Source organism: Scomber japonicus, chromosome 16 (assembly GCF_027409825.1).
Source record: "Scomber japonicus isolate fScoJap1 chromosome 16, fScoJap1.pri, whole genome shotgun sequence".
NCBI classification, from domain to species: Eukaryota; Metazoa; Chordata; class Actinopteri; order Scombriformes; family Scombridae; genus Scomber; species Scomber japonicus.
Window position 1 is genome coordinate 8,143,912 of NC_070593.1, and position 11,633 is coordinate 8,155,544.

An 11,633-nucleotide genomic window follows, 5' to 3' on the forward strand; every position below is an offset into this window, starting at 1 on the left:
ATTTCTGCTTTTCTGTCTCTTGGCAGCTCATTCTTTACCGGTTTTAATGGTAAAAAAAAAAATTCAACCAATGTCACCTAAGAACAATCTGTGGGTGTAAAATGTTTAATATCCTAGCCTGGAAGTTATTGCACCAATATATTATAAAGATCATTTGGATATAAAAGCGTAGACAAAAATTGTACTGGGTCACAAAGTCACTAATTGTCAGTGTAGCAGCTTGACTTCCTGTGTGTGTCTCTGAGATGTTCACAAGTAGTGACTGGGCTGCCCGAAGCTGTATGAACAGCGACTATTAAAACTGAACAGTATTTGCCCTTGAGTGATTACAGTTATCTATGGCCCGGTTACACTGGCCAGCTTTAAAGTTTAAAACAAGTCTCAGTTTGGATAATTTCTTTATACAAAAAGGAAAGAGAGAATAAAATACTTGATGGTACGATCAGAGGTGTGGCGGTCTCAGTTGAGTTGGGTGTCTTGTTGATTTGTCAAATTTAAACATGCAACAGTTGAATCCTCTTTAAACCCCCATAACCCTCTAAAATGGCCAAAGTAAAACCACTAAAGTTCCACAAAAAGAAAAAGCGGAGTCAACAATATCAACTGAAGGCCACATAGAGGTTATTGAACGAGAACTTGTTGAGCAGATTAGCAATTTTTTCTGGTAATGTCACTATCAGTAGTCTCAGGTGTCTATACTACAAAAGCAGCTCTGAAGGCAGGGAACAAGGCTGACAGAGGTTTAAAGGTTCATGGAAAAGACTTATAATAACGTACTACAAACTTCAGATCTACAAGTGGTTGTTGTTGAGTCTGAGCCATGCTTCAGTGCTCAGGTCAAAGTTCATCTCTGTCTTCCTATCTTGAGTAGAGAGGAACGGCAGGGCCTCTGTAGGTCTGAAGTCTCTGGCTGCAGCTCTCTTTAGTGAAGAGGCGACGCTTCTTTTCCTGCCTCTTTACTCAGAGGACAAACAGTATGAGGTCAGGTGGTTGTTCAAGCCTACTAATGCCACTTCAGCCACGAGCAGCGGTGGCAGGAAGGTCCAGAGGTCAGTGTATGTGAGGCAGTTCACACCCTCGTGTGGCGACAGCTGTGGGAGGAGCCGGTGGCCCCGGCGCCGGACGGGGACGAAGGGTCATCGTCACCCGAATCGTTATGCTCGTCTTTGTGGAGGCCGAGGCTGATGTGGCTCTGCAGGGCTGCCGGGGTTAACCACTCCTTGGGTAGGCAGCTCTGCAGGAAGGGGATGCAGGAGCTGAAGTAGGCCAGTCTGTTGACCCAGCGAGGGATTTCCCGTCCACACAGCAACTAAAGAAAGTCAAAATATCTGATCATGTGAGCTATAACTTACCATATTCTACTTCTATTATAGTATAGTGTTAGACATTTAAAAACGGGCACTACATTAAACCAATAGATGTATGTTTTTGTGGACTCATACATACTTAAAATATCTTTCTTTATGTATATATTAAAGTGCTTAAAGGTTAGAGCCCCCATTGAATCAATATAGAAAAATAATGTAGGAACTCTTTTTTATAAATACACTACTGAGGCTTCTGGGGTCATTTTTGTGAGAAAATTTTACTTCTGCATCGGAAAAAGCTGAAAACAGTATCAGAAAACCCCCCCACCCCCACCACCACCACACCCCAGACTGACCTCAGACAACGAGGAGGAGAAATGGTTGCAGTTTTTGTGCATGAGGTGGTAGGCGTTGCCTTTGAACTCTTTACCGAGCTCCTCCATGATTTTATCTATGTCCTCCTCTGTGAAGTCCGTTGTGCCCAACACAATCGCCTCCCTGTTTGAAAACACAAAGAAGACTCATCAGCACGTTCATCTCTACCATTAACATCACAGTAACAACGTCACATTGTATGCTAAACTGTGCACACTCACTTGAATTTGAATGTCTCTCCTAGTTCAGTGGCATTCCCAGGGTTGATTTCAAAAATGCCGCTGAAAGGGTATGGATGCCCCCCGTATGCAAATTCTATGTTACAGAGATGCAAAACACAGTTAAACACTTCAAATGGAAACTCTAAACAACTGTAATTACACTGATCAAGCAAGTATTCATTGTCCCACTGTACTTAAATAATTAGGCGTGTGATTACAGGCCGCTGTGCACTGTATTTACCACAGTATCAGAAACCAGTGATCAGCACAGGGGCACACATCACTGAATACAGTCACTTTAAAAAGGGGTTTGTAGCTTTCGAATGTATACACAAATTAATCATACTACGCTGTGTCTGTCAACTAAGAAGTAACACATAAACTTTTAAGGATCAACAAGTAGTCAAGGATGAAATAAGTATTCACATTTTGAGCAATCCAGTGAAAACGCCTACTATTTATAAGTATAATGGTTTAGACTTATAATTAGTAGGGGTGGCTGTGGCTCAGGAGGTAGAGCGGTCATCCACTAATCAGAAGATCAGTGGTTCGATTCCTCCAGTCCACATGTCAGCGTGTCCTTGGAAGATACTTAACCCTAAATTCCTCCCGATGGCTGCACAAACAGTGTAGGAATTTATGAGTGAATGTTAGTCTCCTCCTCCTGATTAGCAGGTTGGCACCCTGCATGGTAGCTCCTGCCATGAATGTGTGGGTGAATGTGACATGTAGTGTAACAGTATAGTGCTATATAAAGTATAGTGCATTTATTTAGTTTCAAAACTGTAAAAATGTTTTCAACCCACAAAGAAACACAATCCTTTAGTTAATCTGAAAAGTTATGAATCAGCAGATTTGGAGACTGAACAGAGGTGTATTATAGCTAGAAGTCTTTATATGGTGAATATAAATGGACTGCAGTTACATTACATTACATTTATATTGCCCCTTCTAGTCTTATCGACCGCTCAAAGTGCTTTACTCTACATGCCACATTCACCCATTAACACAGGTTCATACACCGGTGGCAGAGGCTTCCATGCCGAGAACATCAGGAGCGATACTAAAGTGCCCCACCATGTTTTTATGCCCACTCATTCACACCCACTCACACACTGATGGTTCAGCCATCAGGAGTAATTTGGGAGGGGAGGGGGTGCTGGACATCGAACCAACGACTCTCTGATTACTTGTCGACTCCCTCCTGAGCCACAGCCGACCCTTTATGAACATATTGTAGTCAAACTTTTATTGATGTTATGTTTTAATGTCAGTTTAGTGTCAGGACCACACACTCTGCGTTAGACCAAGTATTCAGGTCCTTCATTTATTTTTGTGCTTTTTATTCAACAGCGGGTGGCGGAGAGGCCAACAGGAAACAGGAAGAGAGAGAGAGAGAGAGGGGAATGACCTGCAGCAAAGGTCCCTTGCCGGAATTGAACCATGGACGCTGCCTTTATGTAGCATGTGTTTTAACCACTCAGCTACTAAGGCACTCCAGGTCCTTTATTTAAAGGGGAAATGAAACATGAGGCTTTTTTGTGATTTCCTGTTATTACTACATACTGGATTATTATTACTGGTACACAAACCTGAAAGTCATTTTGAGCTTATTTTAACTATTTTGTATCTGCTTGGGTAGTTTAAACCACATATATTGTTTTTGTGTAACATATTAATATAATTCATAATTATAGCTGTAATATAAATGGTGTTAAAATAAAGGTGCAGTATTTGCCTCTAAAATATAGAAGAGTAGAAGTATAAAATAGCAGATAATGGAAATAAAGTAAAGTACAAGTCTGTCGACAGTCTATTTAGGTGCAGTGATTTCACCAGCGTCTGTGGGCTTAAAATGTCTGCAGACTTTTTGTTCCATGAAATTTCTTCTCCTTAAAAGCTCCGGAGGATGAACTCAAAGATGCCTGGCCATTACTCTACAGCAAGACCAAACTCTTTTAATAAAACTCACATCTAAAACTCCCCCCCCCCCCCGTCCTAAAACCCATAAATCTGTGGTTCTGGGTCTCACACATTGCACTGTACAGATGATGGACTACATGCAGCAAAAGTCAGTAAATGTACTTTAATATATATTTTACCTCTTGGAGGACAGAAACGACATATGAAATTCAATGTGATTAAATTCATAGGATCATTATGCAAAAAATATGCCGCAAGCACCACATATTATGCTTAAATTATTTCCTGCCTTAGTAAGGACTGTATTTTTACTAACATCATATTTCTTGGTGCGCAGAGCCAATATTTCTGGTTGTGAGGGCATAATGAAATTCTCAGTGATCCAGTTTCACGCTGGTTTCTGCCTATCCTGCTTTGTTTTTTTTCAAAGCACACACACAACACATAGTGAGTCAGTGGTGAGTCAACCCAGAGAAATGGGGTCATGCTATTGGGAACACAATTCCACTTTTTAAAGACCAGACTTCATGTGTGTGTGTCTGTGAAAGCGGCCTTGTATATCTCTCTCGATCATGATGGTGGTGATATGAGTCTGGGTCCGCTGAGAACGCACTCTGAAAAAAAAAAAAAACTGTAATGGGATTTTAGAGACATAAAGGAAGCCCTGTCCTTACCTCGGCCATAAATCTCAATGCCTGAGTGGAAGACTCCAATACCCAGATTGGAAGTGTATTCGTTTATCCAGTACTGTGGAGAAAGAGGGAAATAAAGTTAAGGGTAGAGTAAGGATGAGGGAATAATTTAGGATCAATATTTTTTTGGTCATTAAAACAGGAAAGAAACAGTGCAGCAGCTCTGTAAAATAAATATGATTATACTGTAGCTGCAGCCAGTACATCATCCTTGACTGCTAGATAAATTATACTTTACAGGAGAGATGCTGACTCTTAGGGCTAGATGATACTCAGAAAAGGTAGATACCCTTTACTTAGGATTAATAATCAATAATAAAGGAGCAAAATTATCATATTGCAGTTTTGCTAATCAATTCAATTCAATGTAAACAGCTTTATCATTTTTTTAGCTTTTCCATTAAAGGAACAGTTTGACATTTTGGGGAGGACATTTATTTGTTATATGATATGGTCGATACCACTCTCATATCTGTACGGTAAATGTGAATCTATAACTAGCAGGCAGTTAGATTTTCTACACATTAAACAAATAATACATGTTAGTTAGTGAGTTTTATTGGTGCTACAAAGGTCAGTTTTTTACCTTTGGACACAGTCAGGCTAGCTGTTTGACTCCGTTTCCTGTCTTTGTGCTAAGCTAAGCTAAGCTAAGCTAACCGTCTGCTGTCCATAGCTCCATATTTACCGTACAGACATGAGAGTGGTATTGATCTCCTTTTCTGACTCTCCAGCAAGAAAGCAAATAAATAAATTATAGTCTTAGTATGAAATCAGTACAGTGGGCCTTGATATATATATATATATATATATATTTTTTAAAAACAACACATTATACACTCTCCCCCTTTAAAACGATGATAAAATGATTTCTTCTCCACATCTATCAAATACAGATGTGGGAACTCAATAGTAATTATTCAATAATATTAGATTGATATAATTTATTTCACAGGTTTAGGCGACAGGCTGTTCATAAGTTTCCATTTGGGGTTTAAATAATGTGATTGTATATATGGTTTTATCCTTTTATACTTTTAATTCTACAATCAGATTTTGATTAATTTTAACTGCGTGGTGTGATAGTGTGGTGTGGCCTCTGATCAGGTAGTAGAGCAGGTTCACCATTAATAGCCATGATGGTGGTGTGACCTCGCTCTACCTGTAGAAATGAAGAAGTGTCTTAAAATAAGATGCCAAACCCCAGATCCTCCTAATAAAGTACTAAAATGTATAACGAATTGGTTTAATGTTTTGCTACTTTTTCTTAATCTCAATTCTTTAAAAGTTGAATTTATTGTATTTAACAGCAAACACTCATTCATGTGTTGAGATGACTGATTCACGATACAATCAATCACACACCAAGTCACTGATCTACCTGACCTGCAGGTCTTTGGACTGCAGAAGCGAAACTCACTTAATTAAAGATCCTGTCCATCAAACCTGAGTGGGTGTGATTTCGTGCCCTCCTTATCACCCTTCATTAGAATCCATCAGGAACTAACCCCGACTCTCTCCACCCCCCTCACACACACACCCACCCCTGAGGGAAAACACCCCTGAGGAAATATGCTAAGGGTCTATCCACGCTGCCCCAGCTGTCCCCCATTAATAATAGAACACATTTCCGGGCTAAGACTGATTCAATAAAAGCATATCCACCACTTTGTGTCTACAGAGTCTTCTCATGTTTCTGCAGTGACCTCTACCCTATTGGCTCGCTCGCTTTCTTTTTTGCCATTTCACACCAAGGACAAAAAAAAAAAAAAGAATGGAAATCCTTTAAGGCAAACTCTCAGCTTCCTGCAAGAAAACCAAGTATCCTTCCACCTGAGTGAAATGAGGCTGTGACAAGCTGCTGATGAAGTGACCTGACTTTCTCCTTCAGTGCATAAATAAGCGACTCCTTGAAGCATTATGGGAGCTTTTCGACCCCCATATCTTTTTTAGCTTTTTTTAAAAATCACATCCCTCTGTTTCTTGTGTTCTCTCGTGTTTGTGAAGTCGTGTTTTCAGTGCCAACGCTGCTGCTGCAACCATCCGAGCAGTCTACTCAATGATCTCCTTCCTTTCCTTTTGCGCATACAGCATGCACCACTACACACATCTACCAGTCACACTGATTTCACATTGAAGTTGATCGATTCACCGTCATCATCATCATCCCTCTCTGGATGAATCACTGCAGCCCTCTCGTGTTTAATTCTCGGCAAAGTATTTACGGCTGACTCTGACTGTCGCCGCCCCTGATGATCACTTTCGCCCTCGTCAACAGCCTCTGCATGACCTGTTAAGTCGCGGCACAGCAGAGCCACGCTGGAATTCAATCAGCTGTTTGAGCAGCTGTCACTCCTCGCCCTCCTCTGAGGTTCTCGAGTCTGTGAGACGGCTCGAAGATGTGTTGTTTTATATTTGTACAACTTCTCAGAAGGCCGAGCGAGCTGAAACGTGTCTCCTTCAGAGCTAAAAGATGAGAACACTTGTTGAGATACTTTTTTACTTACATTAAGAGACACAAACATCTTTCCTTTAAGTTGAGAGTTTGTCCCACGTTGCCAACCACTAATGATCTATCTTACTATTATTTTATTTTATTTTATTTGTACTCCCACCCACACAGACATTTAGTAATTATGAGCAAATCATTTAAAAAAAAGGATGAATAATTGGTTTTAACACACTAAAATATAGTGGTGAGCACATATAAGGACATTTTTAAGCATTTATTGATATATCGTAGATTTAATTTAGTATTTATCAACAACTATAACTATCACATGGCAGCATTCATAACTGGTGTAAACAGATAATGAATAATAGAAAAATATAACAGTTGTAATCATATAAAATGTGTCCTCATGTTTTATATGAATATGAAATATGAATGTTTGTTATATTAAACCCAAGTTTTGATACTAATGACTATTTTTCTTCTATAGCCATTAAATGTATTTACACTCATTAGTGACTTATATACTGTATATAGTCATTTGTATTGTTGGTGTTGGGGTTCGCTGTTCCCTCTGGAAATGGCAGGCACTGTATGTTTTAATACTTTAATAAAGGATATACAATACTGTTAATTCTCATGACAAGATGCTGCTGAAAGCTCTGTAAGAAATCAAACCATTAGACTCTGAGTTACAGTAAGATTGTTTTTGTCAAACTACATTTAATATAAATGTATCTTCACTAGTTTTAAGATGTTTATGGAGCCACTTGAGAATCATTTGTACAATAAAAAGCAGTTAATAAATGTTAATATAACTTACTGTGAAGGTATCCATACATATGATCACAGCTGTGTTTTATCAATCATTTACTCTTTATACAGAACAAGCAGAAGTTAAAACATTAATACACATTTAAAATGTCCTCATGTGTGCTTACAGCTACACTATAGCATGTTATAAACAGTTTATTGAGGGTCATATATTACACTAGAATGAATAATCTTCACTATAGTGTGTTATAAACAGTTTATTGGGTGTTATATACCACACCAGAATGAATAAACCTCATTGTAACATAACATTTTGTTGTAATTGGAGTAATTCTGTGTATTTACAACAACGTGTTGCATAACATTCACACAGGACACTGTTCAGCAGCACAGAGGACCAGGCAGTGGGCACATGTCTGAATGAGGACCCTTGTCCTTTCCTGATGTGTGTGGGGGTGTATGTGAGTCTCTCTGTGTGTGTGTGTATACGTGTGTTTGTGTGTGTATGTGTGAGTGTGTGTGTGTGCATCATGTGAGCTGCAGGCACAGTGACAGAGGTCAGGGGGTTTAGGGAGGCTCTTGTTTCACAGCAGGCTATAGGTCAGAGTATTAAACTGTAATTTTCATCTACATGAAGTTCAGAATTCACCACCTGCTCTCAGTATTTTATAGAGTCTTGTTTTTTTTAACACAGTGATACCTCTTGATAATATCCGGTTGAGCACACACAGAAGAATTTGGCTACATGCAGTAACACAAAGCAACGCCTGCAGAGACTCAGATGCACCATATGCACTGGGTCGGCTATACATACCAGCCAACCCTCTTCATCTGTTAGTGTTGCAGTAAATCTTCAGAGATGGGTGTGACTGTTCTCATAAAGTTGCATAGAGAATTATCACATTTAAATTTGACACAGGAGTAAAAAAAATGAAAGCAGAAAAATCAACATTTGTGTATTTTGTATATGTAAACCTTTGCAGCAGGCATTACATCGCCTATCTTTCAGGTCATATTTGTGTCCAAATAGGCTGCTTCCAACATGAAAATAGGCTGTAAAGTGTGAAGTGAAACAGGTGGCTCTGCTATTTCTCTAGTGGTGCATTCCCCTCCTGTGCTGCTGCTGCTGCTGCTGCTGCTGCTATGTGATTAAATATTCTCTGTCAGAAACAGACAAACATAAGTAAAAACTGAGTGAAAGGTGCAGTGCATGGAGGATCCTTACCATATCATACACGTTAAGGATGACAGGTTCATTGGCCATGGTTTAAACCTGAGCAGGAAAGGCAAACGTCCCCACCCTCCACGTTTTTTAAGGTTATCAGCACCTCCACACCCTTGTGAAGTCACAGGGCCACACGCTGGACAGCAGGAGCAGGAAGCGGGCTGCTGCTGGAGGGATGGAGGCTGCTCATTCCCCCTGCAGGGCAAGACCGCACGGACACAGCTCTGCGCGTAAAAAGGAGAGACAAGAGAAGCACGAAATGTTCCCCCCCAAAAAAGACGCCGGACAACTGAAGCGTATAGATGAGATGTCACAGAGACATTATCGCAAGTAAGGTCAGGAAAGCATGAAACTCAAATCCCGGCAGGGCAAAGCGAGGTGCAGCAGCATCTCCAGCTGCTCCAAAAATATCTGTTGTAAAGGGGAAATCGATGCTGGTAGGAGGAGGAGGAGGAGGTGCAGCAGCCTTCTTTTGCGAAACACAAGCAACTGTAGCCGCTCAAATGATCAAATTAGAGGTGATGATGTGATCCGAAGCGGGACATGAAGGGCCTACAAGTGTTGCAGTCAGGATCGGGAGCTTCCTCCTGTCATCAGGCTGGACCGATGTCGACGATGGAGGCGGAGTGCGGGCCATTTTTACGCGGAGGATGTCGGTGTCGGTGTTGGTGTCAGAGCAGCTGTGGGAGAGGAGGACACCCGGGCCATGGTGGTTAATTACAGGAGCCAAGTTCATCAGCAGCATCCCCGGCTACTGCTGCTGCTGCTGCTGCTGCTACTGGCCCGCATCCAGCATCCTCTTCGTTTGGAGGAGAGGCTCTGTACAAACCTCCTCCTCGGCATGACTCCTCCAGCAAAACACCGAGCCGCTCAGCCGATAGCAACGCCCCGATGAAGGCTTTCAAAATGTATTTTCAGAGAGTCCCAAAGCAGCCGAGCTCCATCCGTGTGATGATGAAGCTGTGGATCAAGAAACCGGCTCTCTCTCTCTCTCTGTCCCTCTCTCTCTCTCTCTCTCTCTCTCTATCTCTAATTACGTCATTTCTGCATCCTCCAACAGCTGATGTGTGCTGGTGGGTGTACACGAGCACATTTTGTTACAAAACACACTTTACTATTTATGTCAATATAAATGCTGCTGACAGGAAAAAAAAAAGTTTCCAAGCTAAAATATGTTTAATATTTACCTCAATGTTTTATATAATGTTGATGTTAAAACTGCAGAGAAAGGCCTGATGTAGCCTACAGAGCATCAATAATTTACTTCCTCACTGTATTCAGAGGCAAAGCCAGGAGGAATTTAGGGGAATGGGGATGTTTAGGAAAAAGAAAAAGGGGTAAGGACTAGTATTGTCGTTGTCTTTTCCTGGTTTTAAAGGTTGCATTACAGCAAAGTGTAATTTTATGAACTCACCACACTGTGTAGCTGCTGTATTATTTGCCTTTACTCACTTCAGTCAATATATCTACATTACAACTAAATCTCATTCCCTACAATTTTGATTTTCAGATATTAAGTTAAAAAAAAACAAAAAACAATAGAAGTGATATTCATATTCCATATTTCCCAGCCCTGGTATAAGGATAAATATATTTTAAAACAAACAGTTGTATATATATGTCAATAAGTTGGAATAACAATCACTAACAGGAATACATTGCACATTTAAAACATGTTTAAAAATGAGGTGGTGAATAAATATAAAGCTGATATATATATATATATACACACATTATGAAACGTATATAAACGTATGTATAAACCTATAGCTGAAGGTGTTGCCTATTAGAATATGTAGAAAGTGTTCAATAAGCTAAAGCTTCAGTCTACACCTTCAAGGTCAATATTTCTTTTCCTTTAAATTGAATGCCTTATTGTTATTCTTTCATCTCTATGTGCATTCATTTTGGAAATGTGCTTAACATCGTTGTTAGTAAAATAAATGAGTATGTATAAGTTCAAGGATATATAATTAGGACTAGCTACACTACGACTCATTTATCTATCATTACATTATGGTTTTATATAATTTTAATATGCTATCAAAGGTATAATAAAGGTAAACTATGAAGGTGCTGTGCTGATGCTGGTGTTTGTAAACACACAGCATTACAATGTGGGCCTTCCTCTCTGGCTCAGAGAGAGAGAGAGAGAGAGAGAGAGAGAGAGAGAGAGAGAGAGAGAGAGAGAGAGAGAGAGAGAGAGAGAGAGAGAGAGAGAGAGAGAGAGAGAGAGAGAGAGAGAGAGAGAGAGAGAGAGAGAGAGAGAGAGAGAGAGAGAGAGAGAGAGATGCTGTCTAGAACAAAGCAGTGAATAATATACATCAAACATTATTTTCTGATTGTTTCACAGCTGTTATGGTTTAAACAATAAATAAACATGCTCACACCTTCACACAAACCCTGCAACCCCATTACATAAATCTCTACTTCAAAAAAAGAAAAACTGATATTTTCGGCTGGACTTCCACATTACAGGTACGGTGCTTTTTAAAGATCAACAATAGTGGCATGAACAGATTTATGAAATATGCTTCAAGACAATCAAACACAAGAACAACAGGTTAATTCAACATGAATTTAATAGGTGCTTGGCTGTCAAACACACAGTATTTGTATAATTTAGTAGTGCTTCTGATCTAGTTTTCTGGCATACTGCACATA

General features: G+C 40.0%; 1 protein-coding gene across 1 annotated transcript; it reads right to left on the minus strand.

Moving 5' to 3' along the window:
• Positions 1 to 1,069: 1,069 nt before the first annotated feature.
• LOC128375067 (deubiquitinase DESI2) lies at positions 1,070 to 9,008 on the minus strand. The gene is made up of 5 exons (XM_053335317.1): positions 8,970 to 9,008; positions 4,501 to 4,573; positions 1,904 to 1,997; positions 1,664 to 1,805; positions 1,070 to 1,309 (listed from the first exon to the last, which is right to left on the minus strand). Exons 1-5 carry the CDS (start codon positions 9,006 to 9,008, stop codon positions 1,070 to 1,072), a joined length of 588 nt encoding a protein of 195 aa, XP_053191292.1.
• Between the last annotated feature and the right edge of the window lie 2,625 nt (positions 9,009 to 11,633).

Excerpts from the sequence above, each read along its gene's own strand:
- LOC128375067 (XM_053335317.1), bottom strand. The coding sequence starts at position 9,008 with ATGGCCAATGAACCTGTCATCCTTAACGTGTATGATATG. Across the intron at positions 1,806-1,903 it reads GGAGAGACATTCAAATTCAA|GGAGGCGATTGTGTTGGGCA; the intron begins GTGAGTGTGCAC and ends GTTTTCAAACAG. Across the intron at positions 1,310-1,663 it reads TCTCCTCCTCGTTGTCTGAG|TTGCTGTGTGGACGGGAAAT; the intron begins GTCAGTCTGGGG and ends GACTTTCTTTAG.